The sequence below is a fragment of the Rana temporaria genome, chromosome 5 (assembly GCF_905171775.1).
Source record: "Rana temporaria chromosome 5, aRanTem1.1, whole genome shotgun sequence".
Taxonomy (NCBI): domain Eukaryota; kingdom Metazoa; phylum Chordata; class Amphibia; order Anura; family Ranidae; genus Rana; species Rana temporaria.
The window spans coordinates 172,959,832-172,983,668 of record NC_053493.1 but is presented as its reverse complement, the minus strand read 5'-3'; the positions used below and the strand labels follow the sequence as shown (position 1 = coordinate 172,983,668).

At 45.3% G+C, this 23,837-nt stretch overlaps 1 protein-coding gene across 6 annotated transcripts in view; it reads left to right on the top strand.

Annotated features, from left to right (window-relative positions):
- TRIO (trio Rho guanine nucleotide exchange factor) overlaps window positions 1-23,837 on the top strand; it is a 1,129,982-nt gene that overhangs the window by 1,015,884 nt on the left and 90,261 nt on the right. For all 6 annotated transcript variants that reach the window (XM_040353401.1, XM_040353397.1, XM_040353396.1 and 3 more), the window contains 2 exons: window positions 6,373-6,442; window positions 12,970-13,059. In XM_040353401.1, coding sequence (XP_040209335.1) covers window positions 6,373-6,442; window positions 12,970-13,059 — 160 coding nt within the window. The remainder of the gene's footprint in view (window positions 1-6,372; window positions 6,443-12,969; window positions 13,060-23,837) is intronic.

The window sequence follows — 23,837 nt, the reverse complement described above, 5'->3', positions numbered from 1 at the left end:
TAGCAATATATAAATCTTGTATGATAGTTTCCAGCAGGTAGATGCATTTTCTAGATGATCCTTCCTTTTTTTATAGTTCAAAAGCCTTATCAGATGTACCTTCCCAGGGTTGGGGAGAGTTCTCTTGTGGGTAAAACAGCTGATCCAGAAAAGTTATGGGAAATAATGCTGTTAAAGTGGTTGTAAACCCCCTTTTTTGGCTTTTGCCTACAGGTAAGCCTATAATAAGGCTTACCTGTAGGTATAAAGAATATCTCCTAAACCTGTATGGTTTAGGAGATATTCCCCTCGCAATGCACCGCTGATTGCAGCGGCGCATGCGCAGGGGGATCCTCGGCTGAAGGGCCGGCCCCGCCGACCCATGCTGGATTGAAATCTCCTGCGCGCATGCGTCATCGCCGCTCCAGCCAATCACAGCGCTGGAGCGGCGATACCCGGAAGACACGCTCGGCTCGGCGTGGACCAGGTAAGTATTTCATAATGAGCTAATATGCGGTGCATACTAGCTCATTATGGCTTTTGCCTTGCAGGGTTGAAAAAGTAAAAATGTATATGCGGGTTTACAACCGCTTTAAATCATACAGATTTTCATAGGAGCAGAGGGGTGGAAAGAAATGAGTAAGCCGGGCCTCTCCTTTATCCTCGTGTTGTGGATGTAAGATATCAAGGTACAACATTGTACCTGTTTTGAATTTAGCATTATTTTGTGTCCGATTGCTTTGCTGCCTCTATAGTTTACTATCTTTTTACACTCCTTGCTCTGTTGTACTTTTTTCTCTGTATTGAGTACTTCCCAATATTCCTTGGGTCAGACCTATAGTGCATGATGCATAAGTGTGGCCCTAATTTCCATGGCTTAGGGGACATTGTTGTTGTTTCCTGTTCTGGCTGGTTAAACTTATTTTAACCACTTAAGACCCGGACCATTATGCAGCTAAAGGACCTTGCCCCTTTTTGCGATTCGGCACTGCGCCGCTTTAACTGAAGATTTGCGGTCGTGCGACGTGGCTCCCAAACAAATTTGGCGTCCTTTTTTTCCCACAAATAGAGATTTCTTTTGGTGGTATTTGATCACCTCTGCGGTTTTTACTTTTTGCGCTATAAACAAAATAGAGTGACATTTTTGAAAAAAATGCAATATATTTTACTTTTTGCTATAATAAATATCCCCCAAAAAGATATAAAAAATACTTTTTTTTCCCTCAGTTTAGGCCGATACCGATATTTTTGGTACAAAAAAATCGCAATAAGCGTTTAACGATTGGTTTGCGCAAAATTTTAAGCGTTTACAAAATGGGATAGTTTTATGGCATTATAATTAATATTTTTATTTTACTAGTAATGGCGGCGATCAGCGTTTTTTTTTTTTGCCGACATTATGGCATTATCAGACAATTTTGACACATTTTTGGGACCATTGTCATTTTCACAGCAAAAAGTGCTATAAAAATGCATTGATTACTGTGAAAATGACAATTGCCGTTTAGAGTTAACCACTAGGGGGCGCTGTAGGGGTTATGTGCGACCTCATTTGTGTTTCTAACTGTAGGGGGGTGGGGCTGGACTTGTGACGTCATTGATCATCTTTCCCTATATCAGCGAACAGACGATCAGTGACACTGCCACTGTGAAGAACGGGGAAGGTGTGTTTACACACACCTCTTCCTGTTCTTCAGCACCTGTGACCGATCGCAGGGACACCGGCGGCGATCGGGTCCCGTGGCCGCGGAGCATCGGGTCGCGGGCGCGCGCCCCACGGCTGGGCACTTAAAGGGACATACCTGTACGTGCCTGTGCCCAGCCGTGCCATTCTGCCGACGTATATGTGCAGGAGGCGGTTCTTTAACCAGTTAAGCCCCGGACCAATATGCAGCCTAAAGACCCAAGGTGTTTTTACAGTTCGGGACTGCGTCGCTTTAACAGACAATTGCGCGGTCGTGCGACGTGGCTCCCAAACAAAATTGGCGTCCTTTTTTTTTTCCCCCACAAATAGAGCTTTCTTTTGGTGGTATTTGATCACATCTGCGGTTTTTAGTTTTTGCGCTATAAACAAAAATAGAGCGACAATTTTGAAAAAAATGCAATATTTTTTACTTTTTGCTGTAATAAATATCCCCCAAAAACATATATAAAAACATTTTTTTTCCTCAGTTTAGGCCGATACGTATTCTTCTACCTATTTTTAGTAAAAAAAAATCGCAATAAGCGTTTATCGATTGGTTTGCGCAAAATTTATAGTGTTTACAAAATAGGGGATAGTTTTATTGCATTTTTATTAATTTTTTTTTTTTACTACTAATGGCGGCGATCAGCAATTTTTTTCGTGACTGCGACATTATGGCGGACACTTCGGACAATTTTGACACATTTTTGGGACCATTGTCATTTTCACAGCAAAAAATGCATTTAAATTGCATTCTTTATTGTGAAAATGACAGTTGCAGTTTGGGAGTTAACCACAGGTGGCGCTGTAGGAGTTAGGGTGCACCTAGTATGTGTTTACAACTGTTTGGGGGTGTGGCTGTAGGAATGACGTCATCGATCGTGTCTTCCCTATAAAGGGAATGACGCGATCGATGCGCCGCCATAGTGAAGGACGGGGAAGCCGTGTTTACACACGGCTCTCCCCGTTCTTTAGCTCCGGGGAGCGATCGCGACGGAGCGGCTATAAACAAATAGCCGCGCCGTGGTCCCGGATCGCTCCCCGAGCGGACCCGACCTCCGCATGTAGCGGGGGGGGGTCCCGATCGGACCCCCCACCCGCTAATAGGCGAGGACGTACGTGTACGCCCATGTGCCTGTACGTGCCATATTGTGGACGTATATGTACATGCGGGGGTCGGGAACTGGTTAAGTGGTTAATGGGGTTATATTTGATCTTTTTCCATATATGTGTGAGTGTATATTATGGGCATCTCCATACTATTTATTCATTTTTAAATTGATATGTAGTCTGTTGTTGACTACTAGGGGAGAACTGGCCATAGGGGCAGAGCAAGTTATGTTGGGCTGCTGGCCGTAGGGTGAGATATTTCACCATTTAAATGTCAGTCAGAAAGTCAGAGTGAGATCCACAGTCAGTGATGCATTGTGGACACTATCAGAGAGACTTACGCCGAGGTATCAGTAAATACGCCGTCGGAAGTCCGAAAATGCGCTGTCGTATCTCTGCGCTCATTCTTAAAATGAAATACGCCTGAATTTTGCCAAGATACGACCGACGTAAGTCTCCTACGCCGTCGTATCTTGGGTGCATATTTACTCTGGCCGCAAGGGGCGCTTCCTTTGATTTACGCGTTGAATATGTAAATGAGCTAGATACGCCGATTCCCGTCGCTGTAATCTACGCCGTTTACGTAAGCCGTTTTTCCGGCATAAAGTTATACCACCAAAACGCTGGTCTAAGTCGTTTAGGGTATGGACGTCGGAAGTGCCGTCGGATTTTACGTCGTTTACGTAAGACGTACGTGAATGGGGCTGGGCGTAAGTTAGGTTCACGTCGTACGCATTGAGCCGTCGTATCGTAGGGAGTATTTGCGACGTGATTCTGAGCATACGCGTGAATGCGCCGTTCGTTCGGCCATGCATTCACATGGGGTCACGATTCATTTGAATACAACACGCCCACTGCCTTGCTACTTTGAATTACCCTGGCTTACGCCGGCCCATTTACGTTACGCCGGCGTACATATGTGGTGCAAGTGCTTTGTGAATACAGTACTTGCCTCTCAATTTTACGGCGGCGTAGCGCATTAGAGATGCGCTATGCCTAACTAAAGATGCGCCCGTCTCTCTGAATCTGGCTATATGTAGCTACATTGCTACCCTTTTAAGCATGTGACCATGGCATCTGGCAGGGGAAGTCTTCTGGCACAAAATTCCTTTGTGGTCCTTCTAGGTCATGTGAGTGAATGCCGAGAGCAGCAAAGGAATCTCTTGCTGAAAGAAATTAAAAGGTGTGTCGCAATAAATCTAGTCCTTTGGGAACACACACAATTTTTATTACGGCTAATTTGTGCTGCACTATCACAATGTGTATGAAATGTAAAAGAGGGGGAACCAATGCGCAAAACCACACCTAACCAAGGGCAATAATACAAATAATCAATAAATAATGTAATGATAATACAATTATGGACAATACTAAAAGCAGCAGCCACTACTAAAAAAGTGCTCTCGCACCAATCAGCATATGTAAAAGTGGGGGGTGTAATGGCGCTTACTAGTAAAGGACGTAAAAAAATGCACAGCACCGTGTGATGATTAACTGGTGATAAAGTAAAAATGTTTCACTTTAAATTCCTCACAGATTCCTTACACACCAACAACTAAGGCCCCATACACACCATAGAATCTATCCGCAGATAAATCCCATCAAATGGGTTTCTGCGGATAGATCCTATGGTGTGTACACTCCGTCGGATATCTATCCGCAGATAAATCTCCCCTGGGATGGATTTCCAGCAGATGGATATTTGCTGACATGCTCAACAAATCCATCTGCTGGAATCCATTCCAACGGATGGATCCGCTCGTCTGTACAGACTTACCGGATCCATCCGTCCAAAGGGATTCCCCGCACGCGTCGTAATGATTTGACGCATGCGTGGAATTCCTTATATGACAGCGTCGCGCCCGTCGCCGCGTCATAATAGCGGCGACGGCGCGACACGTCATCGGCAGAGGATTTCAGCGGGGATTTCAATGCGATGGTGTGTACACGCCATCGCATAGAAATCTGCTGAAATCTTCGAGAGGATTTATCCGCGGATACGGTCCGCTGGACCGTATCTGCGGATAAATCCTCTCGTGTGTATGGGGCCTCAGATGTAAAGGAAGGGAAATGTGAAAATAATGACATCCGGCAAATAGTGACTCAAATCGCAATTTGAGATCATACACATGAAAAAATGTGAAACAATTGTAAAACTATTAATATTTTATAGTGAGAAAAATCCGTGTAAACACTAATAAAATAATTGGTATGTGTGAACCAAAAAAGACACTAAATAATCAATAGGTGCACTAAAATGTGCTAAAAAAAATAAAATAATTCAAGCAAAGTGTTCAAAGAAGAAATCCATGCACAAAAGTTTTCCAAGTGAGTAAAAAATGAAATAAAGTGCTTAATACAATAATTTCCACGAAGTGCAATATATAAAACAAAGTGCTTGATGCAAAAGTTTCCACAAAGTGCGATAGTGCTTGATATAAGGGTGATGCTGCAGTCCAATGCACGATCCCTCCGTGTGGTAGTGCAGATCGAATAAAATGAAAATACCAGCCTCTCACCTCAAGAAAGGCTAATGAAGCCTATGTGTGGAATGGAGACCAGCAGATGGGTCCAGGACAATCCAGGCTATTTCCAGCATCCGTCCACAGGTCATCCAAAAACGCTCTTTTTCCCAATCTATATTCAGCTGTCACATGACCCAGAAGATCCTTCCCAGCCTGTCTCATTCACATGATAGTTAGAATCTTGTCAGTCTTTGAATGGATTTTTAGATGACATCACTTCCTGTAGCTTGTATCAGCATTCACTTCCTGTTAGGTCATCTCCCAGAGGTCATCACTTCCTTGTTGCATCACAGAAGAGGGCACGATAAGGGTGTATTCACCACTCTGGACCACACCTCCCTCCTCCTAGCCTTTCCACACTGAGGGATCGTGCATTGGACTGCAGCATCACCCTTATATCAAGCACTATCGCACTTTGTGGAAACTTTTGCATCAAGCACTTTGTTTTATATATTGCACTTCGTGGAAATTATTGTATTAAGCACTTTATTTCATTTTTTACTCACTTGGAAAACTTTTGTGCATGGATTTCTTCTTTGAACACTTTGCTTGAATTATTTTATTTTTTTTAGCACATTTTAGTGCACCTATTGATTATTTAGTGTCTTTTTTGGTTCACACATACCAATTATTTTATTAGTGTTTACACGGATTTTTCTCACTATAAAATATTAATAGTTTTACAATTGTTTCACATTTTTTCATGTGTATGATCTCAAATTGCGATTTGAGTCACTATTTGCCGGATGTCATTATTTTCACATTTCCCTTCCTTTACATCTTAGTTGTTGGTGTGTAAGGAATCTGTGAGGAATTTAAAGTGAAACATTTTTACTTTATCACCAGTTAATCATCACACGGTGCTGTGCATTTTTTTACGTCCTTTACTAGTAAGCGCCATTACACCCCCCACTTTTACATAATGTGTATGAAACACTTTCTTCAGCCACAGGAAACTGTCTCTACTATACTTCTATTGAATTTGCCCCCCCAGCAAACTGTTCCTTAAACTGAATATCACTAGAGCCAGGTAAGAAAAGTTACATACCTAAAATGCATATTCTTTGTTCCCAGGTTCTTTTTGGGAGAGCTAGAGAAATGTTTGCAAGACCCAGAAAGGCTGCCGGTGTTGTTTGTGAAGCATGTAAGTACTTAAACCACGCTTTCATTTGCTTTTTGCATGATTTTTTTCTTTTAAACTGACACCAGATGATAATGTGTTTTGCTTATTATAATTCAATGAGTATTTGTCAAATAAACATATATTTTGATCTGAAGGACACCTAAGTATTCATATTTTATATGGAGATTTGATTGTCTTAATAAGCTTGATTGTTATACACTAATTTATGAAAAGCCTAGACAGAATTATTTTAAACACAGCTATACTGACAAGCCTGCCAAATCTCACAAAACACCCTGCGTATGTTATTCCAGGTTTCTGGGCTTAAGGTGGAGGGTGGAGGTGACAACTAATTTACCTATCCAGCTGTTACATGTATCAGAAATTACAATAAACACAACAAAGCGCAGCTTAGGGGCAGCCTCCTTAATCCAGATTCTTGGAGAATACTCATTAAGGTTACTACCTGACAGGCTGATAAGCAGGCCTTTTTTTCTCAAGCAATAGGTGCTGGAACTCAACCACGACCCCCCAAAACCCCTCCCCCTACACACACCCTCCAAATCACATCAAATAGTGTGTATGGTCAGTCAAATTTCACGAACAGTAGGATGGTCTTAAAGGGGCATTAAATACCAGGATTGCATTACATACAGAGTGCAGAGCTATCACTTGTAAACACGGAAATTGGACTTCTGTGTTTACAAGTGATTGTGGTGAGCAAGCACCAAAGGGTCTGAGCCAGAGGTGGTGGAACTGAGTTCCAAGTTCCCCCTGAAAAAAAGCCCTGCTGATAAGTCATTCATGCCTTGCTGGTGCTGGAGGCAAAATTCTGTGTCTCAAATAAAATGTTGGAGGTCTAAGCAATTTGGTTGCCTTTACAACACTGGACCTCCCAACTGGAAGGTTATCTAATCTAGATTCAGTTGAATTATATTTTGTCAAAGCCTGGATTAGGGGAAAGGGGTCCTACGCTCAGAGGTTTTTCAAGACCTATGTTGTACAGTAGGTAGGCAAGATGTGGACTTGTTGGCCTCCAGGTTTACTAAGTCTGGACAGTTTCATTTCTAGTACAGCGATCCTCTTGCAAATGCATGGATCGGCATAGGATCGGAACAGTCATATCTGTGCCCTTCGTCCCCTTCAACTCTTTCTTTATCTGCTTTTCTGGATTGAGATAGAAGGCATTCCGGTGATAGTTTTCACTGCAGTTTGGTCCAGTACAATGTGTTTGTTTAGAAATGCTTCTAAATGTCTTTTCTCTTTCGCTCATGGACAGACACAGCTCCTTTATTCTTGACTGTAGTGTTTTTTTGTTAAACAGTTAAAAACATGTAACAACAGCAAAGCTGAACGGTACCGCCCAGGGGGTGGTCCCTCTGGCTATAACACCTCACTCTGCATCTAGAAGCTCAGTTTTTTTCTGCCAAGCATAGGAGAAGGACCTGGCTCCCTATGGGACCATTGGTCCTGGAGATTTTTTTATTTCTACTTTTTTGATCCTGAGATCAACTATCAACTGCCGGCTGGGTGACAGGCTGGATAATGTAGATCCTTGTAGTCTCCCCAGTCCGGCCATCAAGCAGACCTTTAGCTATGCGCTGGGTGGGCTACGACATACCCTATTGCTCCAGGGGTGGTCAGTGAGCTATCCCCCGGGGCACACATATGACCGGGCTACTGCTGTCCGAGTCACAGTGGGCCGTGGCCGACAGCCACTCCGTACTGCTCGGTGATGCGTCTGTCAGGAATGCAGGATGGGTAAGTAGGATTCCTCCTGTTTCGTCAGGATGGAACAGCTGGGCATTCCTGGGGTGGTCGATTAGGGGGTCTCTCACTCTCCCTTTTTTCTCTCCCTGTCCCTTCCCTCCTCCCCATGCATCTGGGCTGGGCCTGCTGTGTACCCGACCAGGGGTTCTCCTGGGGGGGCTCCTGGTCCTAGCTGGGGGCTGCGGTGTGTCCGGGGTCCGCTCTTAGTGTGGGTGGTCAGCCATGTGGGGGCCCTTCGCTGGGAGGCCCAGCGTGTTTGCGGTCTTTTCTTTTACCTCAGAAATATTTCGCAGCCATTTTCGATGAGCTGTCACCATTTTCTTGTACCCGAGCTAATGCTAATGCAGCTGGCGGCCATTTTCTTGTAGCTTTCGCTCTTTTTTTACCTGAGGCGGCCATCTTCTTGTAGCCCTACCTTGGTTTTGGCCTCTAGCGCTGGAAATGTCTTTCTGAACGGCGAGAACAGCACAGAACACCTCAGGCACAGTCTGTGCAGGAGAGAGAGCGGACCACAGTGCTAAGCAGTACCTGGGTCAGGGCGGTGAATCCTCTGGAGAGCCCCTCGGTCTCTGTAGCAGCTAGGAGGGAGGGCCTTTTGTGTACCTTTAGTCCCTAAGTGGCTGTCAGAAGCTGGCGCTTCTCCCCCAAACATTCCTGTGATAGCAACTGGTGCCCCTGCGGTACCTGTGGATGCTTTTTTGGCGGTCCTGGAATCCTTTGTTGCCAGGGTGGAAGTGGTGTGTGGGCGCAGGGGGGGGGGGGGGGAGAAACGCCCCCTCCCCTACCATCTTCTGGGGAAAGCTCGGATTCAGACTCGGGCCTGTTCTGACGTGTCAGAGGATGCGGACCAGGACCATTTGGACAGTGAGGAAGACATCGTGTCCGGGTCAGTGCAGGAAAAGGCGCTTGTTGGAGCACTTATCACAGCAGTGCGGGAAACCCTCAAACTGGAGGATACGGCGGGGGCATCTACTAAGGTGTCGGTCCCTTTTGGGTCCCACAAGCCGGCCTGCACGGCTAAGGTGTTTCCTTACGTAACTTATTTTGATACGTTTATAGACAAAGAATGGGAACGACCGCAGAGGGTCTTTTCGGTCCCAAAACGCATGGTGGTCCCTTTGAGGAGAGTCTCCTAAAAAAATGGACATCTTCCCCAGTTTTAGACCCCCCGGTATCCAGGTTAAACACAGTAACTACGATTCCGGTAGAGGGGACCCCTGCCTTTAAGGACCCTGCAAATAGGAGGACCGAGGCGGTGGCCCGGTCCATGTTCACGGTCACAGACACTTACAGAATGGGTAAAGTTGTTGCACCGTGAGTTGGAGAAGCAACAGGCTTCCCCGGTTTGCATGAAACTGGCGGACCAGTTGGTGCATGGCCTTAAGAATGTCTGCGATGCAGCCTTGGATACAGCTCCCTTGCTTTCCAGAGCCTCAGTATCTGCTGTGGTGGTACGTCGCTTGATTCAACTAAAATGCTGGTCTGCGGACCAGACTTCCAAGAAGGCTCTGGCGAATTTGCCCTTCCAGGGATAGAGGCTATTTGGAGCCTCGCTGGACTTCATTAAGAATGTCACTGGGGGTAAGAGCACGCTCCCACAATCCAGAAAGGGTAAGGAGCCGCACCGTAGGCCAGGGCTCTCCTTTTCCGTTTTAGAAGCGCTTTTTCGTCAAGTCTGGAGCCGCAGGTAAGCGTTAACAGGCTGACAAAGGGCCAAAAGTGCCCCTGGGTTCGCAAGCCAAACAAGCCTGAGAACCAATCTGTGACAGCATGAAGGTTTGCCCTGTCCGACTCTCGGGTGGGGGTCGCCTTCGAGTTTGCAGCTCGATGGACTTCCCTGCTTTCCGACCAGTGGGTTTGCGAAGTGGTTTCATCAGGGTACAAGATAGAATTTATTGTCCACCAAACTGATTTTTTTCCCTCAAACCTTCATTTTCTTCCTGCTCGTCGGAACGCCCTATTTGGGGCAGTGTAGGACCTGCTGAGGGGTGGGGTGATAGTACCTGTGCCGCTGCCGGAGGTTTCAGGGATTCTACTCCAATCTGTTTGTAGTCCCAAAGAAGGACGGGGTCCGTCCAATCCGGGATCTCAAGGCCCTCAACACCTTTGTAAAAAACGAAGGTTCAGAATGGAGTCAATCCGCTCTGTGGACGATATTCTCCATCCGGGAATTTTCTGGAGTCCTTGGACATCAAGGACGCATATATTTGCATGTCCCCATACATGTCAGGCATCAGAGATTTCTGCATTTTGCAGTCACGGATGACCTCTACCAATTTGTGGCTCCCCCCTTTGGCCTGGCGTCGGCACCAGGGGTTTTCACCAAGGTGCTCGCCCCTAGTCTGGCTCTGCTGAGACAGCTAGGAATCGCTATTTTGGGCTACCTGGACAACCTCCTTCTCAGAGCCGCTTCAGACTCAGAATAAGAGGAGGATGTGGCGATTGCCAGTCAGACCCTTCAAGAATTTGGTTGGGTACTGAACATCCAGAAGTCGGTGTTGGTGCCGTCTCAGCGCCTGGAATACCTGGGCTTAATTCTGGACGCCTCAGAGGCAAGAGTTTTTCTCCCCTTGAAAAGGGCGGTGAAGCTGTTGGCATCGTGCAGGTGGTCGTCGCTGTGCTTCTGTATGCAAGTCCTGGGTCTCATGGTTGCCACCTTCTAGGCGGTATCGTAGGCTCAATAACACACTTGAGTCTTGCAAAGGGAGATCCTGTCCAAATGAGACAAGTCTCCGTTGTCCCTGGATTGTCAAATCCGGGTGAGTCAGCTAGTCAGGGCTTCCCTGGTCTGGTGGCTGAGATCTCTGGCCCTTCAGTCCAGGAATTCCCTTTCGCTGGACGGTGATTACGACAGACGGCAGCCTGACTGGCTGGGGGGGTGTTTGGGGCGTACAGTCGACACAGGGTCGCCGGACGCAGGAAGAATCCCGCCTGCTGATCAATGTGCTGGAACTTCGTGCGATCAGGTTGTGCCTCTCCACATGGTCACAGAGGCTTCAGGGATCTTCGGTCAGGATCCAGTCGGACAACGCCACGGCAGTGGCGTATGTCAACCATTAAGGAGGAACAAGAAGCTTGGCTGCAGCATTGGAGGTCACTCACATCCTGCGGTGGTTAGAGTGGAGCGTGCCGGCTCTGTCGGCCATGTACATTCCGGGCTTAGAAAACTGGCAAGCGGACTACCTAAGTGGCCAGATGCTGGACCAATGAATGGTTGCTACACCCGGATGTGTTTCGGCTACTTTGCCGGAAATGGGGCATGCCAGACGTGATCTCCTGGCTTCTCGACTCAATCGGAAAGTATTGAGGTTTGTGGCCAGGTTCAAAGATCCCTGGGCGGACGCAACAGACCCTTTGGTGGCTCCGTGGGGACAGTAATGGCTAATCTATGCCTTTCCCCCAGGTGAAACTCCTTCCCTGTCTGTTCCACAGAATGGAGACCGAGGGAATTCCGGTCATTCTAATTGCCCCAGATTGACCTTGGTGTCCCTGGTACGCCGACCTTGTACGCCTGGTGGCGGATGTTTCTTGGTGACTGCCAATGCGAGAGGACCTTCTGTTGCAAGGTCCTATACTTCATCCTGCTTTAGTCGCTGGCTTTAACGGCTGTTGAAAGTCAGGTACTAAGGGAAAGAGACCTGTCGGACTCAGTAATTTCCACCATGCTGAGGGCACAGAAGTCACGAAAGTCATCTTCTCGGAAGATCTATTATCGCACATGGAAGGCCTACATCTCTATGTGTAAAGAGATGGAGTGTCGTCCATTACCATATTCAGTTTTCCAGGATTCTGTTGTTTTTACAGCGTGGAGTGGATCAAAAACTTGCCTTAAGCACCATTAAGGGGCAGATATCAGCCATGGCTGTCTTCTTTCAATGACCCTTGGCGACTCATTCACTGGTGAGTTGCCAAGGGGTTCGACATGTGGCCCCTCTGGTTCGACCACCATTACTTCCATGGGATTTGAATCGGGTGCTCTTGGTAATTCAGAAACCTCCTTTTGAGAACATTTGAGAGATTCCCCTTTTGACACTCTCTCAGAAAGTTGCCTTTCTAGTGGATATTACATCCATCAGGAGGATTTCTGAGTTGGCGGCCTTGTCTTGCAAGTTCCCATACTTGATCCTCCACAAGGATAAAGCGATGCTATGCCTGCAGCCTTCGTTTCTTCCGAAAGTTGTTTCGGATTTTCACTTAAATGAGGACATTGTGCTTCCATCCTTATGTCCTCGGCCATAGCACGTTCCTTGGACGTGGTGCGAGCTCTGCGGGTGTATCTGTCTGCTATGGCTCAGTTTCAGAGGTCAGACTCACTGTTTGTGTCAGTGGCTGGTCCAAAGAAGGGCCTGACGGTCTCGTCGGCCACCATTTCTCGTGGATCAGACAGATCATGATTCAGGCTTATGCCTTAAAAGGGTGGGCGCCTGCCTTTCTTGTCACGGTGCATTCGACCAGGGCAATAGGTGCCTCCTGGGCCTATTGAGCATACACATTTAGTACAGGAAACACAACTTGCAGGCAGCAAGGTATCATGGGATACATAGATATTGAAAACCGCAGAGGAGAAGCAGGGATTCCAGGAAGTTGTGGAAAAACATGGCCAGCAGATACAGCATACACAACGTCACTGGAGATTTTTTCAAATAAGCTTATCAGTTCATAAAAAAATAAATGAATAAAAAATGTTTGTATTGCTATTACAATGCTGATATTATCAAATTAAAGTTTTATGCTGTGATCACATAACATGTCAATCTTTGCTCTTTTTTGTTTTACAGGAGAGGCGGCTACATATGTATATTGTTTACTGTCAAAATAAACCAAAGTCCGAACATATTGTTTCAGAATATATTGACACGTATTTTGAGGTAAATATAATACTGTGCACAACATGTGCCTTAGGCCTAACCCAAAATGCATATTTTCTTATCATCTCTTAAAATGGATCAGTACTCTAATCTCCAGTCTTGTACACTTTTTTTACAAATATATCCTTTGTGGTGGCTTAAAGTGGAGTTCCGGCCACAATTTCACTTTTTAAATATAAATACCCCTGTAATACACAAGCTTAATGTATTCTAGTAAAGTTAGTCTGTAAACTAAGGTCCGTTTTGTTAGGTTGTTACAGCATTTAGACACTTTATAAAATAGAAATTGACTGGGGCCATCTTAAGTGTGGGCATCATGAAGCCAGACTGTATGACTTCCTGGATTTCAGCCTTGCAGATCTCGCACATGCTCAGTGCTGCACAAGCAGTGTCAGATCAGGTTTCAGCACCTGTGCTGTCCAAGTCACATGATTCTTTGAGACTGGGGAGTGCACAGACTCCTGGAAAGTTACACCCACTACATTCCCAGGAGTCTGTGCGGTGTAGGTTAGGAAGCATTAAGAACCTAGGTGCAGGAAGTGGGAAGATTAACTATTCTGCCTAGCAACAACACTTTGAAGGCATCTAAAAAAAGGACTAATGACATTTTTTTAAAACTACTGATGTAATGTTATATTTATGGGTGGAACTCCACTTTAAGTATCCTTTTTTCCTTTTAAAATCTCTTTAAAAAATGTATTATGAGATTACTGATGACTGAAATCTGAAAAAGCTTATCTCATTCAGAAGTCAAAATGTACTTTAACCACTTAACGCCCGCCGCACGCCTATATACGTCCGCACAATGGCACGGACAGGCAGAAGGGCGTATATATACGCCCTTGCCTTCTAGCGGGTGGGGGGTCCGATCGGGACCCCCTCCGCTGCGTGCCGGGGGGCGGGATCCCTCGGGGAGCGATCCGGGACGACGGCGCGGCTATTCGTTTATAGCCGCTCCATCGCGATCGCTCCCCGGAGCTGAAGAACGGGGAGAGCCGTATGTAAACACAGCTTCCCCGTGCTTCACTGTGGCGGCGCATTGATCGAGTGATCCCTTATATAGGGAGACTCGATCGATGACGCCATTCCTACAGCCACACCCCCCTACAGTTGTAAACACACACACAGTGATCCTTAACTCCTACAGCGCCCCCTGTGTTTAACTCCCAAACTGCAACTGTCATTTTCACAACAAACAATGCAATTTAAATGCATTTTTTGCTGTGAAAATGACAATGGTCCCAAAAATGTGTCAAAATTGTCCGAAGTGTCCGCCATAATGTCGCAGTCACGAAAAAAAATCACTGATCGCCGCCAATAGTAGTAAAAAAAAAATTTAATAAAAATGCAATAAAACTATCCCCTATTTTGTAAACACTATAAACTTGCGCAAACCAATCGATAAACGCTTATTGCGATTTTTTTTACCAAAAATAGGTAGAAGAATACGTATCGGCCTAAACTGAGGAAAAAAAAAATGTTATATATGTTTTTGGGGGATTTTTATTATAGCAAAAAGTAAAAAATATTGATTTTTTTTCAAAATTGTCGCTCTATTTTTGTTTATAGCGCAAAAAATAAAAACCGCAGAGGTGATCAAATACCACCAAAAGAAAGCTCTATTTGTGGGGAAAAAAGGACGCCAATTTTGTTTGGGAGCCACGTCGCACAACCGCGCAATTGTCTGTTAAAGCGACGCAGTCCCGAATCGCAAAACCTGGCCTGGGCATTTAGCTGCAAAATCGTCCGGGGCTTAAGCGGTTAAAACAGAGCATGCTGTACTTGTTTAGTAACTCAAACCCATAGTGTAAAACTTTGATGGACCATCTCGCTACAAACATTATTTAATGAAAATGCATTGAGTGAAACTGTCCATACACTACGACATTTTTGAACAAACGTTTGTACAAACATTCATACCAAAGTACTTTCTATGGGCCAGATTCACCAAAGAGATACGACGGCGTTTCTCCTGATACGCCGTCGTATCTCTGTTTCTATCTATGCGACTGATTCATAGAATCAGTTACGCATAGATAGCCAGAAGATCCGACAGGTGTAATTGTTTTACACTGTCTGATCTTAGGATGCAGTACCGCGGCCGCCGCTGGGAGCTGTTCGCGTCGTAAACCAGCGTTGGGTATGCAAATTAAGAGTTACGGCGATCCACGAAGATTTTTCCCGTCGTTACGGCGTCGCAAGTGTTAGATTTCCGTCCCAAAGATAGTGCACCTTTAACATGGTGTAAAAGTACTCCAACATGTTAAAGTATGCCTGTCTTTCCCGCATCGCTTTTGAATTTTTTTAAATCTTTTATTTTTCCCGGCGTAAATCTTTTTTCACGTCGCGATTCACAAAATGTCGGCGCGTCGTAATTTCGCGCAAAGCATGTTGGGAAATTTGCGTCGGGATCATGCGCAGTACGTCCGGCGCGGGAGCGCACCTAATTTAAATGGTACCCGCCCCATTTGAATTGGACCGCCTTGCGCCAGACCTGTTTACAATACACCGCCGCAAATTTCCAGGTAAGTGCTTTGTGGATCGGGCACTAAATCGGAAAAATTGCGGCGGTGTAACGTAAACCGGTTACGTTACGCTGCGCCCGCTGTATGTAAATCTTGCCCTAAAACTCTAAAGGGTCATTTAAAAGTACGTCAACATTTTGTTTGATTTTAACATTCTGTTTTAGAATCATGGGCTTTCCTGAACAAAAAACACATTCACATAAAAAAATAAATAAAAATAATAGCTTGACAATAATTTTTCATCTTTCTCCTTCAAATTTTCTCAGTGCTGCGGTTAGAAACAAATATTGATTTGACGCCATTCGACACCACAAGATCAAACAAAAGTTCCAAAAACATTTACGATTCTACTATTGCATATCCAGCTTAAAGTGGATTTTCCATCCCAAATTTTTTTTTTCATTATTGTGCTCATTAGACGTAAAAAATAAAAAACATGTTACTCATCTGGAAATGCCTGTTGCTATGCAGTCCCATGAAATCTGCCTTTGGAATCACCTAGGATCCTGATATCATCTCCCTCTAATGCTCCTGGGAAATGTGTGTGGTCATTTCCCAGGATGCAGTGTGCTACCCAATTATCACTCCCCATCCAAGACTTCCAGGAAGTAAGTGCTTGTGGGCTTCACAATGCCCACAAGCAAAATGACAACGGTGTGGACATAGTTTTATAAACTATCTTTTCTGATTAACTATGCAGAGCGGTGGCGGATTGTAAAATAGTAAGTGACCGGATTTATATTATAAAAATGCATGATAAAAGGACATACATTTAAAAAATGCTAATTATGGTTGGAACCCCGCTTTAAGCGTATTTCTTCTAAACAATGGTTTCAGCTGTAACTCTTTCTGCCTGAGCAAAATTAACATTCAGAAATATAGTTTAACCGCTTCTCAACCAGCCGCCGCAATTATACTGCGGCAGGTTGGCTCCCCTGGGTGAGCCGTCGTATTTGTACGTCGGCTAATTTAAGACCACTAGGGAGCCAGCAGCTGGAGCCAGTAGCGTTTTGCTGCTGTCTCAGATAATGAGGAGGGAGGGTTCCAGAAAGTGGAGTCTATTCACATCGCTGGATCTAGATGAGGCTCAGGTAAGTATTAGGGGGGCTAAGGGGTGACTGCTGCACACAGAAGGCTTTTTATCTTAATGCATAGAATGCATTGAGAAAAAAAAAACTTCTGCCTTTACAACCACTTTAACTTGTTTAACTATATACAGTAACAACTCAATCTTTATGACAAACATGGTACTAATATTAGTTATAAGAACAATGATTTTTTTCACTAAATTAAAAAACATATATAATTGACATACATTAACTACTTTAACTACTTGCCGACGGCCAACCGCCGTTATACGTCATCACTTTAGAGATGAATATCTCGGTAACGGTAGCAGCTGCTGCCACAATCGAGATATTCATCTCTTCTGTGGGCGGCCGTGTTAACGATAATGGCGGTCTCCGTGGCGAATCCGCCGCGAGATCGCCGTTATCGGTGGCGGGAGAGGGGCCCTCCCGCCGCTGTTCCGCGCCCTCCGCCGCTTACCGGAGCCGTCGGTAGCGGCGGAGGAGATCGCGACCATCCGGCAGCTGAGCGGGGACGAGACTGAAGGAAAAATCTCCTTCGCCCGTCCCCATAGCTCCGCTGGGCGGAAGTGACGTCAAAACGTCAGTCCCGCCCAGCGTCTTAAAGAAACATTTTTTTTTTTGTCATTTGAAAAAATGACATTTCCAAATTTTTTTTTTTTTTTTTTGCATTTAAGCCTAAATATGAGATCTGAGGTCTTTTTGACCCCAGATCCCATATTTAAGAGGACCTGTCATGCTTTTTTCTATTACAAGGGATGTTTACATTCCTTGTAATAGGAATAAAAGTGATCATTTTTTATTTTTTTTTTCAGTGTTAAAAATTGTAAAATAAATAAAAATAAATGCGAAAAGCAAAAAAAAAAATTTTTTAAAGCGCCCCGTCCCGACGAGCTCGCGCGTAGAAGCGAACGTATACGCGAGTAGCGCCGACATATGAAAACGGTATTCAAACCACACAAGTGAGGTATCGCCGCGATCGTTAGAGCGAGAGCATTAATTTTAGCCCTAGGCCTACTCTGTAACTCAAAAAATGCAACCTGTAGAATTTTTTAAACGTCGCCTATCAAGATTTTTAAGGGTAAAAGTTTGACGCCATGCCACGAGCGGGCGAAATTTTTAAGCGTGACATGTTGGGTATCATTTTACTCGGCGTAACATTATCTTTCACAATATATAAAAAAATTGGGCCAAATTTATTGTTGTCTTATTTTTTCATTTAAAAAAAAAAGTGCGCTTGTAAGACCGCTGCGCAAATACGGTGTGACAAAAAGTATTGCAATGACTTTCATTTTATTCTCTAGGGTGTTAGAAAAAAAAATATATAATGTTTGGGGGTTTTAAGTAATTTTCTAGCAAAAAAAAATGGTTTTGTCTCGTAAACACCGACTCTGAAAAACAGGCCCGGGGCTAAAGTGGTTAAAACATTAAAATGTTTTACTTGAAATCAATATTTACAATAAAAATCTATTTATCTTTCAATAGATTTTTATTGAAGTAATACATTTAACGATGTAAAGAAGAATTTGACACAATTTTGCTTAGAATAAAGAATCTCTTGCGATTCTCGGTGTAACATCATCTTTCACATTGTAAAAAAAATTGGGTAACTTTACTGTTTATTTTTTTATTTTTTATTTATTGAAGTGTATTTTTTCCTAAAAACATTGCGTTTTGGTAGACTGCTGCACAAATAAAGTGTAACATAAAATATTGCAATGACTGCCATTTTATTCTTTATTCTCTGATAAAAAAAATATATATATGTTTGGGGGTCCAAGTAATTTTCTAGCAAAAAATACAGATTTTAACTTGTAAGCAACAAGGGTCAGAAAAAGGATTATGCCCCGTACACACGATCGGAATTTCCAATGGCCTAAAATCTGATGGAATTTTTCGCCGGAATTCCGTTCAAGCTGTAATGCATACACACTGAGAAAAATGAAGTTCAATGCTTCCGAGCATGCATCGACTTGATTCTGAGCATGCATGGGTTTTTTCTCCGTCAGAGTTGCACACAGACGCAAAAAAATAAAACCATGTTCTATTTCTAAACACAGATGGGAAATAAGTCCAATGGGGCCCACACACGATTGGAATTTCTGATGAAAAAAGTAGATTGGACTTTTTTCATCGAAAATTCCGATCGTGTGTACGCGGCATAAGTCTTTAGGTGGTTAAACTGACCTCATTTTTCAGACCGAAGTTCCATCCTTTTGATCTCTAAAAGAACCGAATGATAAAATATCTTTTAGTGCTAAGCAATGTTGTGATTCACTTTGCCAGCTGCTTTTTGTTTTTGATAGCTGTAAAAGAGAACTGCACTCTGCACTTTTTACATAAATTGTGGAAATGTTTGATTAAGAATGGTCATTAAGGTAAAACATAAAGAAGTGTATCTTTTTTTAAAGCAGAACTCTGGGATTTTCTAAAAATCCCCCATTAGTATACCCCCCCCCAACAAAACACTAAACAGTTATTACATTTATGAAAATTCTTACAGTTTAAAGTGGAGTTCCACCCAAAAATTGAACTTCACTTTAAGCGCTGGTGGCCCCCCTGACATGCCACATTTGGCATGTCTTTTTTTGGGGGGGGGGAGCGGGTACCCTGTTTTGACAGGTACCCAGCTCCCACTTCCTCCCTTGGCGCCGGAAGGAAGATCAACTCCCCTCCCTCCCTGCAATCTTTTGGGACATGTCACAGGTCCCAGAAGATTGCCTGGCCATTCAGTAAAGCCACAGCCGGGCGCCCACAGTTAGAATGCGGGCGCCAGGGAGAGGAGCGAGGTTTCTTGCGCCCGCATCGCTGGACCCTGGGACAGGTAAGTGTTTGATTATTAAATGTCAGTAGTTACACTTTTTGTAGCTGCTGACTTTTAAATGGATGAAACTCTGCTTTAAGAGATATGTCTGATTTAATTTTCAGGAAGTCAGCTTTGTGATTCAAAAAATGCATAATCTTTTCTGGCAGGAAAGATCTCTTGGAACAGTGATTGCATCATATCCTCTTCTCTCTCTAACTGTAATCGGCCTACATTTCCCATGAATCCTTGGAATGGGAGTGAATGTGGGAGGTACACTAGACTTGTACATGTAAATGTGAACTCGTCCACTTCAACATAAATCACACCCCTCATTCTGCAGCCAGCAAGCCATACATAACACACAGTATGATAGGTTACAGCCTTATAAATACAAAGCATTTTATTATAAATGCATATTAATATAATATTTAATGCATTTAATAATGCCCCAAGTTATTTGCATGGTTAGTATTTTGCAGCTCTCATTTGTTTTTAAAAATTAAGAAAGAAAAGATAATCTGCAAAATACTCACCATACCTCTCAGCAAATAGCTTGGGGTGTCTACTAAATGGGGTCATTTGGGGGGTTTGTGCCATCTGGGCATTCCATGGTCTCCAAAACTGTCATAGGCAGTGAGGAGTGAAATAAAAAATGTACACCCTTAGAAAGCCTGAAGGCGGTGCTTGGTTTTTGTGGTCCCGTACGCGGCTATGCTCAGAAAGGTCTTAAATTCGGAAAAACAGGAAAAAAAGCACTTAGGCTGTCAGCAACTGAGTCAAACACTACCAAAAAAACTGTCAGGGATCAGGCCTGACTCTGCGAAAGCTGCAGTTATGTGTTTAGGTTGTAATTGACAGTGATCGATCAATACTGCACTTGGGTGGACTGGGCTAGGCGGAGGGCCAAAACGCAGGTGCTAACAGGTATGTGGGCTGATCCCGCTAACACTGCATTTTTGGGAACCCTAAACTGCTGGGGATGCTAGTATAGATCTGATCAGATCAGATATTGATCTGTTCAGATACTATATCAGTAAGGGAGGTGTATGCTGCGTGCGTGGGTGTTAGCGCTACTGGCACTAATCTGACGCTGTCTGAGGAGACGCAGACCCTAACTGATCCTAAAACCTGATATCACCCGATGGGCGATTAGAGGGTTAAACCTTTATTGGGTAATAAACGGCGGGTGCCCTGATGCTATAAAGTGCAGGGGGTGATTTGGGGGGGGGTGAAAAGTGTGCCTACGTGTACAGTTACAGAAGCAGAAGAAGCATTCTATTCATCAGGAGCGATCGTGAGGGGGTGGCCATGAATCAGTGGCCTCCTTCTCAGGACCGATCGCTCCTGTAACGATACTGACCGCCTCGAGCACGGGGAGGGGCGCGATCATGCCTGCACTCACAGGAGGAGAGTTACGTTTATGTTACTCTGCCTGCCTGCCCGTGCCATTGTGCCAACGTATACTGTATATACATGAGGCGGTCGGCAAGTGGTTAAGAGAGTGCTTCTAATTTCAGCTCCTTACCTGTATAGAAGACACCTGGGAGACAGAAATCTTGCTGATAGGGGATCAAATACTTATGTCACTCATTAAAATGCTAATTAATTTATAACTATTTGAAATGTGTTTTTCTGGATATTTTGTGGTGTTCTGTCTCTCACTGTTAAAAAAAAAAAAAAAACTGCCATGAAAATTATAGACTTATCATTTCTTTGTCAGTGGGCAAACGTACAAAATCAGCAGGGGATCAAATACTTTTTTCTTCTCACTGTACATAAGTATTCACAGCCTTTGCCATGACACTCAAAATTGAACTCAGGTACATCCCGTTTCCACTGATCATCCTTGAGATGTTTCTACAACTTGATTGGAGTCCACATGTGGTAATTTCAGTTGATTGGACATGATTTGGAAAGGCACACACCTGTCTATATAAGGTCCCACAGTTAACAGAGCATGTCAGAGCACAAACCAAGCCATGAAGTCTAGGGAATTGTCTGTGGATCTCCAAGGCAGGATTCTGGGGAAGGGTACAGAAAAATGGCTGCAGCATTGAAGACCTTTTGAACCAGCAGGACTCGTCCTAGAGTCAGCCACCCGGCTAAACTAAGCGATCGGGGGAGAAGGGCCTTAGTCAGGAAGGTGACAAAGAACCCGGTGGTCACTCTGACAGAGCTCCAGCATTCCTCTGTGGAGAGAGGAGATCCTTCCAGAAGAATAACCATCTCTGCAGCACTTGGCCAATCAGGCCTGTATAGTAGAATGACCAGATGGAAGCCACTCCTCAGTAAAAGGCACATGAAAGCCCTCCTGGAGATTGCCAAAAGGCACCTGAAGGTCTCTCAGACCCAGAGGCGTTGCTAGGGGGGTGCGGCCCGCACCGGGTGACACCCACTAGAGGGGTGACACCACCCCGATTTGAAAAAAAAACATTTTTTTTAGCTGACATGAGGGGGGGGCGGCCCCCCGCGACTGCAGCGATGAGCGCCGCGGAATCAGAGCGCTGCGGTACAAGAGGAGGGGGGGTTGCGGGGTGACACCGCAGCACCATCCATCCCCTCCTCTCACAGCCACGGGCTGTTAGCGGTGCTCGGCAGTCGGCACACAGGCACAGCCCCCTCCTCTCTGTTTGTGTGTACAAAGGGGGAGGGGCCGAGGGGACCTTCTGTCCATGTGCCGTGGCGCTGCCTGCGATGATCTGAGGTACTGAATGGGAAGGGGGGGTGTTTGCACCCGGGGGATTTCACTGAAGGGGGGAGTGTTGTACTAAGGGGGTGTTTGCACTGAGGGGGTTTTCACTAAGGGGGGTTTGCACTGGGGGGGTTGTACTAAGGGGGGGGGTTTTCACTGGGGGTGTTTGCACCGAGGGGGTTTGCACTGAGGGGGGGTTGCACAAAGGGGGGGGGTGTCTGCACTGAGGGGGTGTCTGCACTGAAGGGGGTCTGTGTAACATGCAGGGGTCCAGAGGTGCAGGTGGCTGTGTAATGTAAAAGGGGTGGAGTGATGCAGGGTGCTGTGTAATGTAAAAGGGTCCAGAGGTGCAGGGGGCTATGAGATGTACAGGGGGCCAGTGATGCAGGGTGCTGTGTAATGTAAAGGGGTCCAGTGATGCAGGGTGCTGTGTAATGTAAAGGGGTCCAGAGGTGCAGGGTGCTGTGTAATGTAAAAGGGTTCAGAGGTGCAGGGTGCTGTGTAATGTAAAGGGGTGCAGAGGGCTGTGTAGTGTAAAAGGGTCCAGAGGTGCAGGGGGCTATGTGATGTAAAGTGGTGCAGGGGGCTGTGTAATGTAAAAGGGTCCAGAGGTGCAGGGGGCTATAAGATGTAAAGGGGTCCAGTGATGCAGGGTGCTGTGTAATTTAAAGGGGTGCAGTGATGCAGGGTACTGTGTAAATTTAAAGAGGTCCAGTGATGCAGGGTGCTGTGTAATGTATAATGGTCCAGAGATGCAGGGTGCTATGAGATGTAAAGGGGTCCAGTGATGCAGGGTGCTGTGTAATGTAAAGGGGTCCAGTGATGCAGGGTGCTGTGTAATGTAAAGGGGTCCAGTGATGCAGGGTGCTGTGTAATGTAAAGGGGTCCAGAGGTGCAGGGTGCTGTGTAATGTAAAGGGGTCCAGAGGGCTATGTGATGTAAAGGGGTCCAGTGGTGCAGGGGCTGTGTAATGTAAAGAGGTGCAGGGTGCTGTGTAATGTAAAGGGGTCCAGTGATGCAGGGTGCTGTGTAATGTAAAGGGGTCCAGAGGTGCAGGGTGCTGTGTAATGTAAAGGGGTCCAGAGGTGCAGGGTGCTGTGTGATGTAAAGGGGTCCAGTGATGCAGGGTACTGTGTAATGTAAAGAGGTCCAGAGGTGCAGGGTGCTGTGTAATGTAAAGGGGTCCAGTGATGCAGGGTGCTGTGTAATGTAAAGGGGTCCAGAGGTGCAAAGGGCTATGTGATGTAAAGTGGTGCAGGGGGCTGTGTAATGTAAAAGGGTCCAGAGGTGCAGGGGGCTATAAGATGTAAAGGGGTCCAGTGATGCAGGGTGCTGTGTAATTTAAAGGGGTGCAGTGATGCAGGGTACTGTGTAAATTTAAAGGGGTCCAGTGATGCAGGGGGCTGTGTAATGTAAAGAGGTCCAGAGGTGCAGGGTGCTGTGTAATGTAAAGGGGTCCAGAGGTGCAGGGGGCTATGTGATGCAAAGGGGTCCAGTGGGCTGTGTAATGTAAAGAGGTCCAGAGGTGCAGGGTGCTGTGTAATGTAAAGGGGCCCAGAGGTGCAGGGTGCTGTGTAATGTAAAGGGGTCCAGTGATACAGGGTGCTGTGTAATTTTAAAGGGGTCCAGTGATGCAGGGTACTGTGTAATTTTAAAGGGGTCCATTG